Raw genomic sequence first — 24,744 nt, 5'->3', positions numbered from 1 at the left:
GTTTCCTAGAGTAAAAAGCATTACACAATTTCTCTAAAATGTAATGACCAACTTCTCTACTATATTACAAAGTACTAATAATAATGATAGTTAATAGAGATTATTATTGATCAAAATCTTGTTTGCTAAGTTGTTGCTAAAAGGTCCTGCTAATCATTACCGTACTAAGATTCTACAAACAACAAGTTGAAAATATTTTAAACAGACATATGAAATCATTCTGCCCTTTTGATGCTGAGGTTATGGACTTGGGCAAGGTAACAATATAACAAATACAAAATTTATTATTTGAGCTGATACAACTGTCAAACTGTCATTTGTCAACTTCTGGGCTTTCTGTTCCCTTTGATGATGCCAATTGTGACCCAAACTCCATAGGATAGCATTCAAATGTCTTAAGGTTCATCAAAACACAAGAGGTTGTTTGATGGAACTTAGGCACACTGACCAGTAATACTTCTTGACCATTTGGACCTAAAAACACAAATATATATTTATAGACAAATCATCCATGGCATTTATATGAATAAAGGTGATTTATTCCCACCTAAATCTGACATGAATAACCAGATTAATAAAATCTTAGGCACCTAAGGAATAAATTGATGTGGGTGGATACGTCTACATATCATCACATTCATATTCAGGAAGTTTTTTTTTGTCAAAGATTGATTTTTTGAGATTATAAAGTTGTAGAATATGCTGCTAACTAAACCCAAAATGCAACATGATGTTCAAGAGTTCGTTATTTTGCAGTGTAATATTATTGCACTGTATTAAAAACACTAGTAAGGAATTAATTATTTAGGCTAAGTTGTGATGTCAAAAAATGATATATGGCAAGTAAAAGATACGGAAATATAAAGAGATAATCCAGCTACCTCAAGGCAGCCTGCACATTTAGCCACTAGCCCTGGCTATGAGATTAGTAATTGTTAATAAGAGCTGGTGGACATTTGATTAAAATTTGTTTAAAAAAATATATTGAAATCAATAGAAACCGATGGTTTGTACTAGTAGCTGAAATAGTGTTTTGAACAGACTGCCAAGGACCAGCAATTTCCAATAAAAATAATTTTAAAATAATGTGTTTCTTTCTTCTTGTTATAATTAGCATACAACTTTTTTTTGACAAGATTTAGTAACAATAATAATCTTTTCTCATGCAATGAAACATTTCATCATCTCATAAACCATGAAAATTAATATCTGCAAATTTGTTGTTTTGACATAATCTATGACAATAAATCACTAAAAATGATAGAATAGTAAGCTAAATTTAGATAATACAGCTTTGACCAAACCACATAAAGAATAAAGTTTGTATTCCTAAATAATAACATTCTCATGGTGCCTAAATGTCATACAATAAAATTCTGCTGTTGTTGCAATCAAAGCAAGATTGTAAATATTTTTTATTAGATAGTATTTATTTTCCAATTTGTTACCACATGCAGTTGTATTTTTGACACATCCAATCAAATATTGCATAATATATTATTACTATACAGAGATGCTAAATGAGCAGTTTTTGAACAGAAATCTGTAATTCAGATATTTTGTACAAATTTGATGTTGAAAACAATCACTCGGTCATTAAAATAAACAATGATGTAGTATATGTATTAACAAGCGTTCAATCTGAGTTCTCAGTACCTGATGTAAAGTTTCTCATTAGAGGTTCTCTTTGATATATTGAAGGACAAGACTATGCTAATGAAAGTCCTGGGTACTAAATAGAGTGTCCAGAACCTCCTACCTACATTATATTTTTTAGTTAATATTAATATTTGACTGTACATAAATAACTACTCAATAACTTCAAAAAAAGACCTAACTCTCTCAACATCAGAACTTAAGTTGCATATCTACAAAAAGGCACGACTAGACATAAGCCTGTACTAAAACTTGTCCATTACCCTGCCCAACTTGCTGCAGTGTTTAACAAGTAGATATCAACAATCAGTCCTTAACTTTTGTATGACTCATCCCAAAAGAGCAAATGACCTTAAACATTAGAATTAACGTGCTTCATATCAACTTTCAAAATTTACAGGAGACACACACAAATCTAAGTCTTTTTCTTTCAAATGTGAATCTCTACTAAAAAAAAAAAATTCCTTTGATATTATGATTAATCCTTTCATTTTAGTACCAAAACCCCCCCCCCCCAAAAAAATTAATTTTTTTTAAAAATGGTCTAATAAATTTTTACCGTTACATTTTGACAGCCTTCAAACAAATAACTATTGCAATACAATTTATATATATTTGATCAGCATACTACATCATGCACAAGTCACCTAATTCTACTTTACAAGACAGATAAATGTAAAAAATACATTAATTGGTAAAACTTCAGCCTACTGGGTCTTAAATATTGATAAATGATTGAAACTATCTCACAATAATGTCTGGTAATTCTCCTGTTGTTATGTAATAATGACAAATCAAGTTCTAAATCCAATAACTATAATACACAACAGGGAGTTCACTCTCCAAACATATCTGTAATGTCCTTATGTTAATTTCACTAATAAAAATACATTTTCATTAACCTTGTTCTATAATTTTCAATTCTAAATACATGACAATCAACAGCGGACTATCGGTATCACATGTGTCACGTGATTTTTGTCATACAATCATTTTTCAACATTTTGTTAAAGATATAAATCAATTCAAAATTTAAATAGTCTGAGGAAAAGTAGATTAATGAAGAAAGAGCACAAACCAATCAAAAACCCTGGGGTTTAACGCAGGTGCTCCAGTAGGGTGAGCAGTTCCGGCTTCATGCAAGTCACCAGCTGTGCTGTTTGCTGAAGGTCAAGTCCGGTGAAAAGATCTATGTTGTTGATGACTGTAGGAGGTTACTGACCCTAAAGGACACTACATTGGTCAGGGGTCACGGTGATGACAGTAGGAGGTTACTGACCCTAAAGGACACTACATTGGTCAGGGGTCACGGTGATGACAGTAGGAGGTTGCCGAACTTAAAGGACACTACATTGGTCAGGGGTCACGGTGATGACAGTAGGAGGTTGCCAAACCTAAAGGACACTACATTGGTCAGGGTCACGGTGATGACAGTAGGAGGTTGCCGAACCTAAAGGACACAACATTGGTCAGGGGTCACGGTGATGACAGTAGGAGGTTGCCAAACCTAAAGGACACTACATTGGTCAGGGGTCACAGTGATGACAGTAGGAGGTTGCCAAACCTAAAGGACACTACATTGGTCAGGGTCATGGTGATGACTGTAGGAGGTTGCTGACCCTCAAGGACACTACATTGGTATGGGGTCACGGTGATGAATGTAGAACTATGGAAGCTAATCTTTATCTTAGTAGTTACAGTGTCAGGCTTCTAGAAACCAACCGATTAACTAAATTTTTATGAAACTGAAGTGAACAAACCATTAAAACACTTTGAGTGTTTACTGACCTTAGGTTAGCAGGTTTGTGATAAATATTTTACGTGAGATGACATAGATAATAAAGATTCTAAATTTGTCTCAGGGATAAGGTGAGAAACTATTGGGCATTACACATTTCAAGTAACAAATATTTAGTTGTAACTTATCAGAAAAGATGTTTCTGGAACATTTATTCAAATTACAATAACAAAAAACTTAAAAAACTTATGTATTTACCTGCTGTTCCACCATGTTATATCTACCTGCTGTTCCACCATATTATATAAGTTTAATTCATGTCTTTTCTTTTATTATGAATACAATAGTACTAAATCAAACAGCACATTTTAGCAATTTAGACAGCAAAAACTTTAAATGTGAGAAAAATGGATTTAAGATACAAATGATGCAGAAGACTAAGTAATAATAATTTGAAGACCTTTCTTTAAAAAAAGTTGAAACGACATAAGATGACAGAAATCATTAAGCTTTATTTCAAACTGTAACAACATAAAACCATGTAGGATTAAAAAAAAAGAACTAGTATGTTAAAATTCACATCTCTTCAACTTATTACTTCACCTAATAAATACCTGATATCTGGAATAAAATATTTCAGCACTCCATATCATTTCCCAATCTCAAAGTTTCTTTCTATTTACTATGTTTTTTTAAGATATTTGATAAAAATGCACACAAAAAACTTTCACTTTTCCCCTTTCCAACACTTGAACCCTCACAAAGAGTCACAAGAAAAAATATGTCATAAGTATTGTTACAGTTTTTCAAATTTAAAAAAAAATGATTAGAGTGAGCTAAGAACTGATCATAGACCTATTCTTCATTTTTATAAAATAAGTGCTTGAAAAATATAGCTACTTTATTATTTCCTCCAAGAAAACACTAATGTCATGTGGGATCTTCTTATTATTCCATTGTCACATCATCGAAATTTTATTTATTAGTCTTTTAAAAAAATATGAACGATGCAAAGCTTTTTGATGAATTTCTACACTAAGTATCTTTATTAAATGTAAATTAGGAAATTGTATTTTAAGATTTCTAAGTTATCATCTGGAAACCATACGGGGAGGGACAGATGAATGGACACGCAACTTACCCGAGTGATACTTCCCAACTTTGTGAGGCAGGGTATAAAAATTTTTAAAATAAATTTGCCCATGTGTTAAAAATGTAGAATTGACATCCTAAAACTATTTTAAATACCTAATGAAATTACTCCTTACAACAAATGGTGCAATAGAATTTCTTCTTTTCAAAAATTGATTTATTTTTTTTTAATGACACCATTCTAGAAGCATTAGTGTTGACACATCCTCTGACTTATAACTTGTTTTCCTACGTCAATATATAAAACAGTATCACATCATTTTTTTTCTCATAGGTGATGGAGACATTTTTTTCTCATTGGTAATGGAGATATTTTTTCTCATTGGTAATGGAGACATTTTGCACATCGGATATCAATTATTATTAGCCACATTTTCAGTTACATTATAAGCTATTTAAAGGATTTGCATTTTAGTACAATAAAGGAAAAGTTTTAATAAAAAAACATTTCTTATTAATGTCTAACTGGTGTTACACATGTGTTGATGAAAACTTAGAGCATTCCAGAATGAGCAGAAGATTTAAAGCTTGTAAGATATTTTTTTTGTAAATTATACTTTTTGTAAAGGATGGTAAGAAATACTTTCAAAGTAAATTATCTGAAGAATAAATGAAACATATAACAAAGCTAAGTTTTATAGTTGTAATATTGAACTTTTAAACAATTATTAAATCCTCCAACATACTTGTATCAAATGATGTTATATAATCTTATTATTGAGTAGCTATACATCTAGATTTTATTCCCTGCCTGTAAAACATTTTGCTACCTTACACAGTTACTTGTCAACACAACCATGCTAACGCCTATCACTAAAGGAATTAGTATTACAATTAACAGGAGAGGGTCTATAATCATATTCCTGTAATTTTAATGTCATTATTTTTGTCCAGACTTTATATTCTTTCACAGTGAATGCTGGTACTACTTATTTATTAAAAACTAGAAATACACTGAGCTCAAAAAAAAAATAACACCCTCTTCAAATGAAATTAAAATATATAAACCCTTAGTTCAATTACCTCCCTTTAGAGTCCTCCAACAGTAACTTTATTCCTTCATGCACATCTACATATGATTCAAAACTTTTCAAAATCCCTTGAGCAGTTTAGGAGTTACGCTTACAAGAAATATGGACAGACAGATGGACAGATAGACAGCGTAATTCCTATTTACCCACACCCCAAAAAACTTAGTGGGGGTATAACTAATGCACCTTGGAAACCTCTTGAAGTATGGTCTTAATATCTTTGAAAAGTTCTGACAAGTTATCCCTCCTATAAGTTTTCTATTCATGCAGCTTCACCGTGTCTAAACCAATAACACGATATAGTATATAACCATAAGTTTTAATACAATTTAGTTAATTTTTTGTTGAATGTGTTGATTTTCAATATTACTATTTTTTTAAAATGAAAACTGAAGTACATATGCACTTATAAGTAAAACCCATCATAGATCTACATATTCATTCTTTACTTATTAAAAAGAGTCTTAAAGGGTTGATATCCAGTAAAACTATAAATATCAATAAATCATTATTTCTGCAATGTTTCGTAATAGTTAATTACTTCTGCTTGAGAAAGAAAACATACAACATCATTGATCAAGCATATACTCTTATTGTTTCCATTTTGGTCCACTTTACCATAAATACTGCTAAAACAAATCAAATTACACCAATTAAAGAGAAGGAAGAGTAGTTCATTTCCATGCATTGTACACCAATAATCTATTTATAGGCTATAAATATGACATGCAAGAATATTAAACACAAATTTACAACCTGCTGATGGCAGATTCTCTCTTAATAAATAACTACATAACACAGCTTACATCAATGGTTTCCATCCCTTGTATAGGAAGTATAAAGACATCTACCACAACTTCCGTCAATATACCAATTTTTGCGTCATTCAGATGCAAATCTTAAAATCCATTGAAACGAGGCGTTGAAATTAAAAAGAAATTAAAGATGGAAATCTGAGTTTAATTTTTTCTGTTGAAAATTTAGTACATTTACACAAGATTGCCTTTTATTTCCTACGATCAACTATCAAACGCTAGAAAATTCTTTAAAAACTTTTAAAAAAAACTTCAAGATTTAAATTCACATCATTGTTAAACAGAAATTGACATTATCACAAAATTCACTGAGGCTTCATTCCTTGAATTGCACATGGTAGAACCTCTTGGTGATGATTTGGTTTCCTATTTCAAGTTTTTGTTTTCAGTACTTCTTGTAAACAATTTTTTTTAGATCCTGATCTTTCATTGTGTTTGGTTCTAATACTGCTGATATAAGGTTACTCCTTGAAACATCTGTACAAGATGACTAAATTAGCAATATTTATAAAAAAAATTGGTATTTTTGTTTCAAGAAAACCTGAACTTTACATTCATCTGCACTACATTTCAGTAAAGAAAACCAACATTCATCTTTGTTTACCTAATAAAATTAAATACAGAAGGTTTGCTACTATTCCTGTTCTATACATCCTTCTTGGGTTGCTATGGTAATCTGCAATCAAAAGCTTTGCAGACTTGTCAAAAATGCTCAAGGGACTTACGTAGTACATCATTAACAAAGTATTCTCCTTTTAGTACTATTATAATTTATTTTACTTCAAAACAAATTCATTAAATCATTCATTAGACATTCTTTAGAAGATTTTGCTAGACAAACTATAAGTTTGTCTATTTTAATAGTATAAGAATGAATAGGTGGGCATTATTTTATACAAAGCTCTAAGAATAAAGTCTGATTCAGAATGGACTTCCGTGGAACATAAAGAGTATTATATGAATGAAAGCACTAGAGTAATTTGCTGGTATCACAAATTTCTAATTTTAACTATCACTGGTCATATATTAAATAAAATCTGTAGCTTTGAGTGGTAAAATGTGTAAAAGTTGTTAATACAACATAATTTAGGTATTTTCTGGATATAAACTTGATGAACCTAACCCCATAAGTTGCTATTCAGAAAGGAAATATAAAGTCCAACTTAAAATATGGTTTGTTGAAATATGTTCTCATTTTTAGTGAGAGATCACACTTAAATTTGATTGGTTAATTGAACAAATTTTAATAAAATTGAAGCTGTTCAAAACTACCAAGTCCATCTGCCAAGATGGAAAAATCTTTTTTTTTTTAATTGTAAATATTGTCACAAATAGAAATTAATTTTCAAAATGCTACAGATTACCTGTTTAAAAGATAGTTTAAAAGGAGATTTTTTTTTTAAATAAATGAAGAAGACAGCTGCAACAATTTCTGAATTGATTGTCAGGGTTCTACATATATTATGAAGAAATCACCTTGTTTCACTTCCTAGATCTCAATTTAAGTGATCCAGATGGTTGGAAAACCTATAATGATGCATATTGTAATGCCTCACTTATATTTAATATGCTTACAGCTTTAGAAATTTTTTTTTCACTTTAAAGTAAACATATTAAAGTAAAACAGAAAAGCTGCAGGTAGTAGACCGCTAACTTTTATCTTAATTTGATCTTTGTCAAATTATACATGTAAATACTGACTGGGGAACGGCATGATCTTAAGATATTTGATCCTCATTATTTTAATTTAGTCTCAAGTCTAGACCAATGTCTAAAGACCATACTAGCTGCAATACACCATAACAGAAATGTCACATTAGTCCTGGATTTTAAAGTTGTGCTAATAGTCAACAATTAAAGAAAGACAACTCTAAACTACATCTGGTTAACAGCTGGTAAATTAGCTAATGGGAAAAAAGCTACCCTGTTGTACCTATAAATAATGCCATTCTGATTCATTTCATACAGTTTTCTATAAATGTATACTTTTCCAAAACACAACCAGACCATTCCTGAGTTAGCAAAATAGATGTTTAATATGTCTTACCAAATGGCATATTTCAACTTTTTTCTCTTTATGGTCAACAAGAAAAATGTAAAAGTCTTATCCAGACTAAATGAAATTTTGTCAGACATTGCCTCGGTTAGACACATTTTACTATGAATGCAACACAAATTAATTTCTGTACACTTTTTGATATGTGTAACAAACAATTTCAATAATTTATTTACAAAAGATATAAGTATATAAGCCATCCAACCACCAAAACAAGGAAAAATATTTGCATGATACAATACTCAATAGCTTCCCAATTTCACACTAATTCGTGTATATAATGCACACAATCTACATGAAACAAGCACACTTTACACAAAACATGTAGCATTTTACCTATTACACAATAGAAACAAAACTCACTTAAACATTATGGCATTAAGTGATATATTAAGATAAGGAAATTAGAGGCTCTAAAGAGTTGAATCGCTCACCTGGTCTGATAAGCAACATTCTGTTTTAGTAAAAGCGACCATACTTTTTCTTGGATAAAAATTCCTAATGCTCATACCTTAGCAACAATCATATCAATTTTCATTAAAATCTGTCCAGTAGTTTCTGAGGAGAACATTTTTTAAAGAAATAACATTAAAATAGCATTAAAAAAAAATCGAAATAGGGCACTAACTCCAACATGGCTCAACAGATTAACAAGGAAATTTGACCACTGATAGATCTCATCATGTTGAATATGCTGAACAAATTAAAAAATCTCGACATCAGTTCTATGCAGAATACTCTAAGGAACATTCATACCAAGTCTGGTTCTAATTGGTCAAGTAGTTTCAGAGAAGAATGGTTATTAAACAAGAGGCTCCAGGAACCTGAATAGCTCACCTTGTTGAATTTTGCCTTTGAAAGGCAATAAATTAAACAAGTTGTCCAACAATTTTGACTCAGGAAGTCTTTGGTAGGACTACCACAAGATCTTTTCAACAATTGAAAGTTTCTTTTAATCTATCATAGTTTTCAAGATATTGACTGAAAACTATTAAAAAAAACCAAGTTTTCCCCTTTGAAGGGCAATAACTCTTACAAGGAGTCTGAAGACTTTTGTAGCCTAATACAATGTCATATGGATCATTTCAGCTATTGAAAGAATTTGGATAAACCTAACGGTTTTGGAGATATCTGTGAAAAACAACTGTCTGACCCCTATGTTCTATTTTTAGTAACGACGGCCATGTTTTTTGACGAATCAAAAATCCCCACATCAGTTCTATGCAGTATAACCCAAGGTACATTCATACCAAGTTTGGTTTCAATTGATCAAGTAGTGTCAGAAGAGAAGATTTTTGAAAGAAATAACACTAAAAATAGCAAAAATCGTTGAAAAAGGGCAATAACTCCAACATGGCTTAAAAACATTTTATGAATTTTTATGTTTTTCTTTTTTTTACATTTTATGAAAGCTTGTGGTATATCAAAATCAGAAATGGGACTACAAAGAAATTGGCATTTTTATATCATGCCCCTCTGTGATATTTTCCCTAAATTACTACAAAAATGACAATTTTAACTAACTTGTCACACCAAATTGATACCTATAGTAATTCAAGAAGTTGTAATAGTAAATATCATTTATTATTATGAAAAAAGAACAGATTTCAGCAATTTATATCATTCCTATTTTATTACTGTGTGATTCTAAGTCTGTGCTGTGTGACTATTTGAGTACTTTGAATATCCCAAGCAGTGATGTTGTGTATTTCATGGATGACGTCAAGTTGAGAGTCACAGTTACTGATAAAAATCTTGTTGCTATGTTGTTTTTTAAAATACCTTGCACAATGCACCTCTTAAAATATAGCCAGATTACCAATATCACTATACTGATTTTATGGGAAAATGGAAATAATGACCAGGAAAGGCAATTTTCCTCAAATTATGCATTTCTCTGAAATATGCCGTAATTTAATTTATGGTCTTACTAACCACTTCTAATGTTTCCATTACTTTACATGTTAAAATAGTAATTTTCAAAGTCTCACTGTGAATTCCCAGGACAAATGACATCTTAAAGTTGCATACCATTGTGAAGCTTGGAAAAAAAGGCTTCCAAAATCATTATGCTAATGGTACGATGATTGTTGAAATTCTTCAAAAAATTTACTTGAATATATAATACTGAAAATCCACATTTTTACCTGTTCTGCTAACTGACAGCATGGAGGCAAATTACTCACACATGTAAACAATATTCATACACTTTTGTAGTTAATTACATATATGATTTTAAAGTACACATTCTCAGCTTTATTTTGACTACTTTTAATCATAATACACACAAATAATGCACTTACAATGCATATGTCCAGGTTCAGTGTGTTTTTGGTACTACATAGAGGGGTGGCCATTTGACCCGGAAGTGGTGAGACCTGAACGGATTTAAACCAAAATTTGACCAGAGATAGATCTCATCATGCTGAACACTTTTACCCAGTCAAAATTCAGCTAAACCTAACGATTTAGGAGATATATGTGAAAAACTACTGTCTGACCCCTATGTTCTATTTTTAGTAACAGCAGCCATGTTTTTTGACGAATCAAAAATCCCCACATCAGTTCTATGCAGAATACCCCAAGGAACATTCATACCAAGTTTAATTCTAATTCGTCAAGTAGTTTCAGAGGAAAAGAGTCTTGTATAATTGTTAACAATGACGATGGACGACAATGACGGATGCCATGTGATGGCAATAGCTCACATGGCCTTTGGCCAGGTGAGCTGAATATTGTTAACAATGACAACAACAGATACAAAACAGACACTTGTAAAAAAATTTCAAAAAATTGTCATATACTGAGGATAGAGAATTTGCACATAACTATTGTGCATGACATTAACATAATACATTCATAATTTGCATAATAAATGTACTTAATAAGTATATGCTAAAATGGAAATATTGAGTGAAATTTATGGCGCTAGCTAGAAGCTGAAAAAGTGTTTAGGACAAACTGCACAAACATATCTTTAATACAATTCATATAAACAATTAACATCAGTCATGCACATAGAATACTGTATATATGTACCACTTCATGCAATAGTTGACATTTTTGTACAATTTACTCGAGTTGAGACCTTTTTTTAACATCTGGAAAATCATAGTTTTACTATGACTCTTTCTGGTCTCTGATTCCAGAGTTGTGTTGATGAGCAATGTTGACAGACAGGGGTTTTGTATATACTCCCAAAACAGTACAATAAAATCCTGATTAGCTAAAGCTTAAATCCAACAATCAGCCAGAAAATCAAAGAATACAATTTCATCTAAATCATTAAATTTTAATATCAAAATAAAAACAAAAATTACAATAAAAAATAAGTATTATTTGTAAGAATTTTTTAAGATACCATTTTCACTAATTTCAATTCCTTATGAAATGAAAAATTTCCATTGAAACCTGATAAGATAATCATAGAAAAACTAGCAGTGAAATTTAATGAAATGTCAAATACTAAAATCAGATACCAATCAGTGTAAAATAAAGCATTTTACAAGAATTAAGTAGCATAAAATGAAATACATGAAGCATAATAATAGTACATAAAATTAAGCAATATATTCACACATTACACATTTTGATGTTTGACTGTGCAGAAAGTGTAATTCCATTAAGACAATGATATCAGTAAAGTAAAGATGCAAAGAAATATACTACACAGGCAAATATTTTTCACGTGAAATTCATGTGAAATTCACTAAACACGAATTTCATGTGAAAATTTCGTGTGAATTTCACGTGAAGGCTCCATTCACCCGAATTTCATGTGAACTCTGTCATTTAGTTTATTTGCTCAATTCTGGTGAAAATCAAGTGAAATTCGTGTGAAAATGATGTGAAATAATTTTGCCTGTGTATAAAAGCTTGTGCCATTAGAAAAAGCTTTTTAATATTTACCTTTATATATTTTACTACTAAATGATGCCTGGTTACTGCAGAAAAATATGTGGGGACATTCTGTCACTATAAATGGATCTTCCTTGTAGAATGGATAGCAACCTACAATGGAAAGACTATTACATGTAATTGACCATCACGCCTCAAATGAGCAGCTCAGCTGAGAAGACAGGACCACTGTCCCTTCTGAAGTATCTGAGTTCACCTTCAATTTTAGTGGGCATTGTCTTGTTCATTCCAGAGCGTACTTTTTGGTTATTCATCTTTGAGGTGTTCCTGGTTTATTTGAAACACTGATATTTTGCCTTCTTCTTACTTGTTCATCTTAAAAAATAGCTAAACTTTTAGATGTTTATGTTAAGATTCAATGAACTCCTAAAACTGATGGTATCATCTTAAAAATGAGGAAGAATGTATGTATGCATACTTGTTTAGAACAATGACAGTAATAATGTACACTTGTTTAGAACAATGACAGTGTACAAACCTAATGAGTCTGGCGCTGTAGGTGCTATATGTCCCCACGTCAAACACTTTTCTAGTATTTCTGTAGAATCTTCTAACTCACTGTATCTAATAATATCACTGACAGACTGTCCTGATGTTCCTAATACTCTGCAATAAATACCAGGGGGATATTACATTAAATACATGCCATTTTAATTAAGTCTAGAACTTTCTCATTATTACATGCTCTATGATCTGAAAATGCCAAATAATAACAAATTATTTTAAAGTAGATTATCTGCTTTGTTCTTTAATAAGTGATAGCGTACTTTCAAATAAATCATCATACATTAAACTTGAAGGCTCCAATTTCATCAACTCCTTTAAAGCCCTCTATAGAAATGAATTAACTTCTAATTATGAAAACCATCTACTATGTGTACTAACCTCACTCCTTCCACACTACAATCATATGGGTTAGTTACTGTTCTGAAGGTGGGAAAACTTGAAGCTTGTTGGAACATACATTTGTGTAATGGTTGCTGTGGCATGGTGAAATTTGTAGGGTCATATTCTCCTGGCATAATGTCTACATCAACACACCCCTGAAAATTACACAGAAGTTTTTTTTATCTTCATATAACTAGCTTCTTGGTTAACATTATTATTTTACCGCTACTCAATGAGTCAGGGAACATGTAAATGTGATCCGAATGCTCATTATTCTGTACCCCAGACTTTTGATTTGAAATGATAATTACATAATCAATCTACCACCATCAGATTAACTTTCATAGTTTTCTGTATTTTTGTTTGTTATGCCATAATCTTATCATAATACTGGGTCAACATGAAATATATTTCAAGTATTTTATAATCTTTTCCTAAAAAATGCCTTACATAGACCTAAAATATACTTTGATAATTACATTATTTCTTTTATGCATCTATTGTTCTGATCTTTTTTTAATATACAGAAATTATGGCTAATATAATTTGCATTCAATTTTAATAGTCCAATTTGCATTGATAATGTTCTCAAGTATTTTGAATTTGCACCAATGTACATTTGAATTCCCTTTGCATTCACACACGTTAAAATGTTAAATTTGCATCGGATTTGTAACTTACTTATTTGAAGTATTCACTTTCACCGAAATTGTCCGTTCACCTTGCATTTGAATGCAAATTGAAAGCAAATTTTTAATTAGCATTATTGAAAACATACCCAGAAGTCAATTTCATATAATTAGGCATTATTTCAATTCACTTTGGAAACTTGTTTCATGCGTGTTATTTCAATTCGCATTAATAACTTTTTATGTGTGAACACAGAACTGGATTAGAATTACCATTGAATGCAAACTGAATGAAGTTTTTTTCTCCCACATAAACGCAGCATGAACCTACCAAATAATGATTTATACACTGCAAACAAGGAAATATTTGCACCATCTATTTCATTTTTAAACTAAATCTACTTTTGCATTCTAAAATTCACACATCATCAAATTGTATTTCTTCCTTGAAGAAAATATACATGAGTTTTATTCTTGTGATACATATCTTACAGTAAAAGCTAACAAAAACTTAACTAAGCTTACAGTATGAAAAATCAATTTGTAATATATGTTCCAAGTTATTTTCTGGTAATAATATACATGTAATAATATATAATTTGTTTCTATAATGATACTCATTTTGTGATTTTGTCATATTTAGTTTAATATTATTTTTCCTTTCCTACTTTACAAACATGCTTACAAAATATCAAACTTTGTTATCTATGGTGACTTGATTAGTGAAAACTTAACAAACTCACAGCTAACTGGAAAAAAACATCATCTAAAGTCTTAACAGCATTAACACTGGCTGCTTCTGATTTCTTTGTCAGGTATTTGGCCTTCTGTGAACTTTCTTTGTCTTGTGTGTCTTGACTGAGTGAGTTGCCAGCCACAATGACCCGTACAATACTGGATGATGACTCTTGTTGGTCCATGTCTCCAACAAGACCTATCACCATGTCAACAAATAACTGTAGAGCAAACAACTTATCCTCTTTTCCACCAATCTCAAGACCTGATATGATGGCTATGAACCTGGAAAATAAATATCGGTCATATGTAAAAAATAAACATGGTAAAAACAAGTCATTGATGTCAACAGCAGTATAACCACAGCTACTCAAAACACGTTGTTGATAGCAGTATAACCACAGCTACTCAAAACACGTTGTTGCAAGTTTTGTCTTAGTGAAACTCCAGCAATAACAGGACTTTGATGAGTAATCTTAAGTATTTTTGATAAGCAAATCTGCAATATGAGGTATCATTAATGCATTTCACATATTAATGACAAGACTGAGGATGAACTGCTATTATGGTGTGGTTTAGTGACAAGGTGTTGCCTTTTTTTACTGTGGTTTAGTTTATTTTTGTTGGTATCCATTTTTGTGGTTAGAGGAAAAAAGAGGCATTTTGTTGAATAATTAAATTTGTGGTGTGTGGGTCCAAAATGTCTTAAATCAACAAATTTGTCTGTTATTCTGGCAAAATTATTGCTAAAGCTTATTTATTTTTGCTCAAAATTTAGAATGCTAATTTTATAAACAATTTTTTCATGTGTGTATATATAACTTTGCTTTAATATAATTTTGTTTTTGAAACTGATTAGTTAAAATGTGCACTACTTTGTTGTAATATGCAACAAATTTGCAAAAATATAATAAAAATGTTACAAAATATGCACAATGTTAAAGATAAAATGGAATTAATAGTAGAAATTTTTATTTTTGTAATTAAGTATTTAGTTAGATTTTGTTCAAGTATAACTTAGCTTAGAGTTCAATTAATTTACCATTAGAATATCTTGAATATCAAACATATCAGAATTACAACTATAAACAGTTACAGATTAAGTTTACAAACATTAATAAATTTAACATAAATTGCATGTGAAAAGAAAACATAAATTATGAAAACAATTGTACATGTATTAAAATCAACCAAAATTAATGTGAATCAAGCTAAGATTGAAGTTTGCTTCTGAAAAATGGAAAAAGAAGGTTCTATTAGATTTCAAGTATCGAAAATGCGCAACTTCAAACACTTCAGTAGATTCAGAACAAGTATAGCAGAGAATTAGTGTACTTAATCAAATCAAATAATCTATCAGATAAGAAAACAATTATTTATACATGTGATGAGTAAAGTAAAAAGAAGCATATTAAATAAACATACATTGGAAAGGGTTTAGAGACATAAATAATAGAAGTTCTAATGTTGTTACATGTATATTTTAATTATGCTAAATAGTGCTTAAATAAGATTAAAATGTTTGTATTCAAGTTACATATTACTATCAATGTTGTTACATGTATTTAACACAGCAAAAGCAAAAATGGCATATGAATGTATAGAGAAACATACATGTATGACACCTATAAATTTGGAACAGACTTGGTCAGTGAACCCTTTGTCCTTTTTGTTTATATAACTGGTTGATAATCCAGGTAATTAAAAGTGGACAAACCAGGATTAAACCAATGTCAACTGCGTGATATGGCTTCTACCTCCTTGTCACTTGAGTGATACCAAATTTTAACATCTAAAATCATTATTCAATGTGAATTAACATTCATTCACTGAGATTATTGTATTCTTAATTTTGTTGTTCTACACTACTAACAAAAACACAAAAATTGGTGTCCCTCAAAAAAATTATACCACATTAGATTTTTCATCTGTGTTTTTTTGGGATTTTTTTTTTTCACTAAAGTAACATCATTATAAAAGTTATACTATTATAAAAAATCTTAATTATGAAAAAAGTTTTGTGGCAAAAACATTTAGACTCCACCTTTTCCCTGCATTGACAAACCTCATGCGAATCATAATGCATTAAAAAAGGTGTCAAAGCATCAAAATACATGTACACTTTCTACTGAAGTGGAGTGTCATTCAAACCTGCTTTACTACATAGGTGATGTAAGGTGCACAAATATGAATAGATAGAAAGTACATTGTATTACCAGACATATAATGTCTGGACAGAAAAAGTGCAGACATTAAAAGTAATACTTGTTATTTTCTGTCATTGGCCTTGGGATCTGCTCTGGTAACTCCTGGAAACAATAGTCCTCAACATGAAACTTCCCTCGACTGTCATCAGGCTCAACACCATACAATGCCACTATGACACCTTGCCAAAGATAAGGTATAAAGGTAAAAAAAAATAAGAAATACTGTAAGATCAAATAAAGAATGCATTACATCTTCATCAAAGTGCAACAAAAATTGCATTCTCAACACTTAAAGCATACATCAAGTTTAACAATAATTATGTATTTTGCTATAAATAAGTAAATCCCTATATGATACCAAATATCCATAAAAAACTTTAATCCATATTTGTTGATTTTGATTTTTACATTAACACTTTACATACAAGCTCCTCTTTTGTTGGATTTCCTACATTGTAAGCAATAATTATATCCACATTAGATGCTAAACTTTCAACATCAAGCTGCATCAGAATCCATTTTTACCTTTGTCTACCTTTGTCTACCTTTGTGGGATGTTCAGTGATGACCTTGACAACAATTATTGGAGAAAAGTAGATCCCTTACCACTTAAAGAAAGTTTCATGTAAAAAATTTCAGTAAAAAAGAATGTTTTTTTAATTCTGTTGACAATGCACTATTTCCATGCAATATTACATTCTGGGTGGTTTTTTTTTTCAACTTGAAAATTGTAGTTCCTGAAAGGAGCAATAGAGAAAGTTATTTTCAAATCTTTCTTAAAGTTAAAGCAACAGCCTTACATTATGTCTTTATGAAATGAAAACATTAATACTAAATTTCATTATCTACTTTTTACCTGTGACTGATTTCTGTACATCCAATGTCCCAACCAATAAAATTCTCTGTAACTCATCCTCAAGGATTAATTTATCATTTTCATCTGTGTATTTTGATTTGATTGGCTGTGGCATTAAATTATGCTGTAATACACACATAAACATACATGTATTGATAGAACTCCTTTTGAGAAAAAAACAAGATAAAACAAACAACTTTTCAGTCTGGAGTTCATTTAAAAAGTCTTGAGATTCCTTTATCTAATCAAGTAGAAGACTGCCTTAGTTTGAAAATCTTCAATATTTTAAAGTCTATTAAAGACTTAAATATTTTATATTTACAATCATGAAAATTCTTTTAGTTACATACATTCATATCTTTTAATTCACCTGCTGGCATGAAATTAGGCAATTGTTACACATAGTCAATTAAGCCTTAGTTTCTTTACCAATTTTTATATGTACCTCTTCACTTATTTCTTTAAGAATACTTGGTCTGAGTTCCATATGTTTAAACAATGTCCCAATGATAACACACTTTTCATCACTCTGTAATTCATGTAACTTCTTTATCTTAGTGTCCTTCCCTGTGTAATAGATTGATTGATTGACTGATTGATTGTTATCTTTTAATGCCGTTTCGGCGACTAGGGCCATATCATGGCAAGAACACTGAATGAAATCCTGTGTAATAGAAACCACTGTTTCAACTACATGTAGCTTTAACAATATAAAATCATCTATTAAATGTATGAATCTCAGTGACCTCAGTAACAAGAGTGAGTGTTATAAAAGAAACTGAACCACAACATCACATTTTCTTTTCAGTGGTCATTGTAGCTAGTCATTACTAGTAAACAAACTCAGTTAAATATCTATTAATGATAAATAAATAAATGTTGATGTTGCAAAAAATCAACTCAGTGAAGTAAGGCTGGTGTTTCACTGACTGGGGAAACAAAAAAAAATATTTTAGGCCAAAATGATCCTTACCCTGCCATGGGGACCATGAAGCATGCATTGGTTTCCAAGAACAGTATCAAGTACATGTATCATACAACAGTAATCAAGGGAACCAAGATTCTTTCAGACATTAAAAAAATGTATTCCAAGGATAAATAGTTTGTATTTTCACATGAAGTTTGTTCATTTCTATACAGTATAGAGCAAGGGTCCGGAAAGTTTGACAGCCCATGTCAGTCATTTTATCAAACTTCAGAAGACATTTGTGTCAGTCTTTTACATGCTCAGATCAAGAATAAGCTTAAATTTTGTTGTTATTTAAAGATAAATATTGGAATTTGTGTTATTTCATCATATACACTGTCTTTTACACAATATCTGAACAAGTGAACGAGTTCGGTTTCAACCACACGTTGACGTTCTAACATGTCAACAAAACATAGTACGCCTCGGACTTTTTCATCACATCAGCAAACAGCCAAAAATTTCCGAATGATGATGGAAAAAAATATTGATTATTTATTAAAAAAAAAAAAAAAAATCGTGAATACATTTTGTATATTGATTTAAATTAGTTGTTGACTTCTGTTTTAAAAAGATTCTATGGAAAAGAATAGTTACAAACTACGACTAATTCTAGTTACAGCACCATGTGCTTTCGTTACCACTGAAACCTAGTGAAAGATCAGCAGGAAAATAATGGATTTGTCAGTCTTTTTCATAATTAAATAAAGTAATAAACGTATGAAAATTCTCTGAGTCACTTCAATTAATTTGTATACACAATGATGCACACATCAGCTAATATTGACACACACCTGTCAATTAATTTCAAATAAACAATTAGGAGACAGGTAGACAGGATGTTTAAACAGTAATAAAACCATGCAGACTGTAATTTATAAGGGTTGACAATTTTTCATGTCTGATACAGTCGACTCCACTTAATCGCATATTGCTTAATTGCATATTTCGGTTATTAGCATAATTTTCTCCTGCACAAAACCATTTCCTATTATTCTATTAGGGAAAAAATCGCTTATTTGCATAGGCCTTGGAGGTGCATTTCGGTTTATTGCATAGAGAACTTTGCCTCGTCCAGGTAAAAACAGGTTTTCCCAAATTCTATTTTAAGCCTTCGGGTCATAAATATGTCAATCATATTTATTGTTGTAAAAACTAGATTATCATCAATCAGGAGGTGTTAATAATGGATTAAAAAATCATGGACATAAAAGACAATATAAATGATTTCTAATTACATTAAAATAAACAAGTACCTAGGTGAACAATGACTTCTGACGACATGCCGAACATCACCTTATGATGCGGCTTGAGGTTCGGCTTGGGGTCTTTTTTGTCCCTATTTAAATTCTTCCGACTACAAATGATTATCAATGTAAATTTAATTTTCTTTAATGAGCTGAACAGTTTTGAGTGAGCTTGGGTTACTAGGCATAAATATACGAAAATTAAAAGTCATTCATTCAGTACAATGTCTAATGAAATTCAACTACCCTAAGGTGCCCCATACTATCCACTCTTCATAGGAATATATCGAGGTCAATGACGCGTATAATACACAACTATCAGTGTACAATGAACAGAGGAATAAAAACACACAGACCATTTCAAAAGCCCAAAAACTGCTAACATTGATGATTATTACACTGAATCCTGCCTGAAATATGAAATTTGCTTTCGTAGAAAAGTCAGGAAATTACTTGACTATTTATAGATGAGAAACACGTGGTTTTACTTATAAATACACACAGCGTAAAGAAGGTCAATAAACAAGACAAACACAATATATATTATTATTTATTGATAAAAGAACAATACAATGAGAAGGTCTATAACAATTAAATACCAGATCAGAAATGTTGAACAGTGATATCCCTGGTTGATCCACAGTATCGTCGTCTTACCTGAACTCGCACTTCCGGTAAAATCGTAATTTCGGTTATAAGAATAGCCCGGTTATTTGCATAATTTTTACTGGCAAATAGGCTATGCAATTAAGCGGAATCTACTGTATTGGAAAATGGTCGTCGGTCATTTGCAAAATTTGTTGGTCAATGCCACATGCTGTTGGAAATGATCAACAACTGCATTGTCATCAATGTTTTTTAAGTTGTAGTTAATAATATGCAGTATTGTATTGAATCTTTGGTTTAGCAGTGCCTCAGTACTTTGATTTTGTTAGTAGCTTGAGCTACTGGTTACTATCTCATTAGTTAAGCTAATAATATGCAATCCTAGTTGAACTCTTTGAGCAGTATTGATTTTTATTGGGATCATTGGTCAGATGGAAATTCTAGTGCAATTTGTGAATTAGAATTCACTCTATTGGTTTTGAATTGGACACTTCCCTGATTTAGTCCTGTGATTTTCCCTGAGCTCTATATTTTTATTCTGTTTCTCTGGAGTTCTGTTATTCATTTCTAAAGTTTAGTGTGACTTTATTCCCTATACTAATATATTTAATTTAATTGTCGAACCTTAAATTTAGACTTAGACTGGAGACTGTGTGCTATTTTGCATGATTGAGACTGATTGAGCTCTGGATGATATTAAAACTATAAGCTATTTTAATAACCTACTAAAACTATTCAAAACTTAAAATTTCGTGGAGTCATTTTTATTATGCACATGACTTATCAGAACATTTTCTGGTATAGGTGTATAGTTAGGAGACACAGGATATAGACTACAAACCTTTGCACCAACCTGCCAGGTAAATAACTGAAAGTTATATTTTTATTGTTTTACTAATTACATTTGTAGTTAAGTTTGTTTCTTTTGTTATTTTTCATAATATGTTTTATTTTTCATTTTGATTTTGAGAGTTTAAAATGGGATACAGACATGATTGTTTATATATTACACTACTCACACAAGTTATGTTGAGATATGGAATATAGTTTAATCCAGATATTATTATGCTCCTGAAGGGAACGTTTATGGCTGTATTAATCAACTTGGTTCTGTATACTTATGGCATCAATATCTGGTTTGTACCTTCATTTTTCAGGAGCTGACAAACAGCATCATGGCAGCTTCATTTGCGTATACTTGTATATATGCGATTGAAAGCCAAACCAGTCTTGGAAAATATTTGATAGCTTCGAAAATTAAATTCAAATCAAATCATAGCTTTTCAAAGATAGGGTTGGCCATAATAGTCTGCAGTATGGCGCCCAGATGTTTATGAAAATTACGTAATCAATATTACCCACAACTCTCGGGTCATAAAAATTGCGAAACAAAAACAAAATGAAAATAATCGATAAAAGAAAGAATTGAAACGAGACAATTCAATAAAATGAATCAAATCGTAATAAAAACATAATTAAACGACACAAATCGAAACAGAATGAAGCGAAACTAAATTGAATAAAAGAAATCTCATAAGACTTTTCACAAATTATAAGAACCATTATGTTTACCAGCGCCAGACAATTCGACCCCAAGACATTTCGGACCATGACAACCAATAAAATAGGATTGAACAACTATTTTTGGTCGTTCATGCATGTATAAATGGATCTCAGAGCTCCAAAACTCAACGAAGGGCCACAGGCTGTTCATGTAATGTTTGGAGTGGAGAGATCCATTCATACATGCATGAACGACTGAAAATAGCAGTTCAATCCTCATAATTTTATCCAACAGTCAGTTACCCTTTGAGAGCCTGTCAGTTATATTGATACACTGTGCTTATGTTTACGCTTGAATACACAAACATTCCTTTGCACACGTATAGGAGCGCAGACGAATATTTACACATAATCGGCTGCACAATGACAGTGAGGGTGGCTAGTTGGCATTTAAAAATACAAGATGTAAACAATTCAACAGGAATATAATTATTAAGGAAATACAACAAGAAAGAAAGAAAATTACAACAAGGTGTTTTCAAGGGTTCAGTCAGACTCAGTTATAAGCTTCTTTCCCCGAGCTGAAAATTACTCTCTGTAAACAAACTTGACTGGTAAAATCAATGTGCGTAATAAACTATTTTTACAGCTATATTATGCCATTCAGTTCAATGCCACACTCTTTCGAACTACACACCCGCCATATTGGTTTCAAGTTTACTGGCGTTCATGCATGTATGAATGATCTGCCAAAGTTCACATGCATGTATGAACTTTCTGGCAATGATGTTCTCGACCAATCAAAAACAGCTATAAGCATGAATAATCTTATGCTTAGAATTACTTCCTTATGAATGCCGGACATTTCGGCCAATAAATATATCAGACCATGACAAGTAGTATAATGCTTTAGGACATGCATCATTACAAAATTTGCCATAAGGTTATAAGTATAATATATCAAATCAGAGTTGACAAAAATTATCAAAGTTGTTTTTAATTAGTGTTTCTTCAGGAGCTTTAAGAGGTTTAACCTTCATCCCTTCATCATATTAAGTTACATTTACTTGGTAAGAATCTCTATTTCGTAAGAAGTAAACCCTTTCACATTTTTCAAGTACGATGCTAATGTGAAAATGACTTGGAATTATCGCTCTTGGTATTACTTTATATTTGTTACAGGGTAGATGAAAAAGAAATAGAAAATTATGACAGGGTAAAAAAAAAATTAGTTCTCATGCAGACCTGGCAAAATCATTTTTCAACCTGTCGGACAATTGGTCCGGCAACCTAACAAAATCTGCTGGACCGAACAATTATCTGCCAGACCGAATTTAAATTTGCCTCGATTCAGACGCCACCTTTAAACCAGATGTTCTTGTTGAGGCGTGTCTAATAAAAAAAAACATACCAGACATCTGGTCCCAAAATCACATATTTTACCAGGCCGGCAGCTAGAAGTACCGGTCATGTCCGACAAATTTCGCCATGACTGCTCATGATGCAGATGGACTGATGGATATACCATTGCAATCTACCAGTTCATGACAATTACCATAAAACTTATGTAGTAAACTTCAAATTGTAGCAACTGTTACAGAAGCAGTACAGTTTAGTATAGTTCGTTCATCTACTTATTGAAGCTTTGAAATGTAGTCAAAACAACCCCTAAATGAAACATTTCAAAGACTCACATGTTATTTGATCGGTACTCTTCAGACATTATCAAAAAAACTTACTTCAGGTTGTGATTAAACAAGGCATTTTTCATCAAATAAGGAACTGTTTTAAAATTTTACAGATAAAATTACAAATATTTCAAATATCTTTTGCAGGTTTTCACTGATAAATCCTCAATCAAATTTTGCACAAATAGTACATGACATGAAATCCATTTTATTTAAAAGGGAACCTATTCAATGCTTCACTCGCAATTCAGGCAAATGCCTTCCTAGTAATAGTATTAAAGAGTAATCAAGGGAACCCAGGTTATAGCGGTAATCAAAAGAATGCAATCCAGGAACAAAGACCAGACATGGATAACAGACATAGTATATATAAACAAAGAACATAAAGTAACTAAAATCATACATACAAAGTAACAATAGCAAATGAGCAACTCAAACTCCACTAAAAACTGGAGCATGGGCTAGGTGCACCGGTAGGGTAAGTGTCCTCTGCTTTTCTAGAAACACCCGCCGAGTTGCTCACAAAACTAAATAAGTCAAGTCCAGGGTAGACAAACGAGGAAAGGAAAACTATGACCCATTGAATAAATCAGTTTTCACAGTGCAAATGGATACACTATAACGATCCACGAGTTCGTGATGATGACCATAAAACTTCTGTAGTGATGACTTCAATCTTGTAATATTAAGTTTTCCAAGTTGTAGGTCAAAAACTTAAATTGAAAAAAAAGAAATATATTGACTTTTACCCCATTTCTTCTTTGCTGCTGCGACTACTTTATTTCTCATTGTCCAGAGTCGCTCTGCATACAAATGGGCATACTGACGATGAAAGTTTCTACTTTTCACTCTGAATCGAGAAGAATGATCGTCATACGAGCAACTAAAACGCGTGTACTGCGTTGCACTCTCTTCGTTAGGTTCGCTCAACAATTTCCCAACATTTCTAGGAATCTGGTCTGTTGTCAACAACATTTTACAGCTTACAAGTTTCTTTTTTCTATTTCATTCCCGCCAGTAGAAGTTTCCGGTGAAGAAGGTAAATTGACAAT

The 24,744-nt window shown here is 31.4% G+C and overlaps 1 protein-coding gene across 1 annotated transcript; it reads right to left on the bottom strand.

Moving 5' to 3' along the window:
* Window positions 1-268: 268 nt before the first annotated feature.
* LOC148618808 (DNA polymerase delta subunit 2-like) lies at window positions 269-24,744 on the bottom strand. Its single transcript, XM_088578045.1, has 9 exons — window positions 24,442-24,744; window positions 18,127-18,248; window positions 17,682-17,805; window positions 16,884-17,004; window positions 14,627-14,903; window positions 13,252-13,409; window positions 12,845-12,972; window positions 12,358-12,459; window positions 269-474 (listed from the first exon to the last, which is right to left on the bottom strand). The coding sequence occupies exons 1-9, from the start codon at window positions 24,665-24,667 to the stop codon at window positions 314-316; spliced, it is 1,419 nt and encodes a 472-aa protein (XP_088434171.1). The 5' UTR covers window positions 24,668-24,744; the 3' UTR covers window positions 269-313.

This window comes from Perna viridis, chromosome 4 (assembly GCF_037379345.1).
Source record: "Perna viridis isolate PV_CMFRI_1.1 ecotype Kerala chromosome 4, ASM3737934v1, whole genome shotgun sequence".
Lineage (NCBI taxonomy): Eukaryota > Metazoa > Mollusca > Bivalvia > Mytilida > Mytilidae > Perna > Perna viridis.
This window is presented reverse-complemented; position numbering and strand designations above follow the sequence as displayed.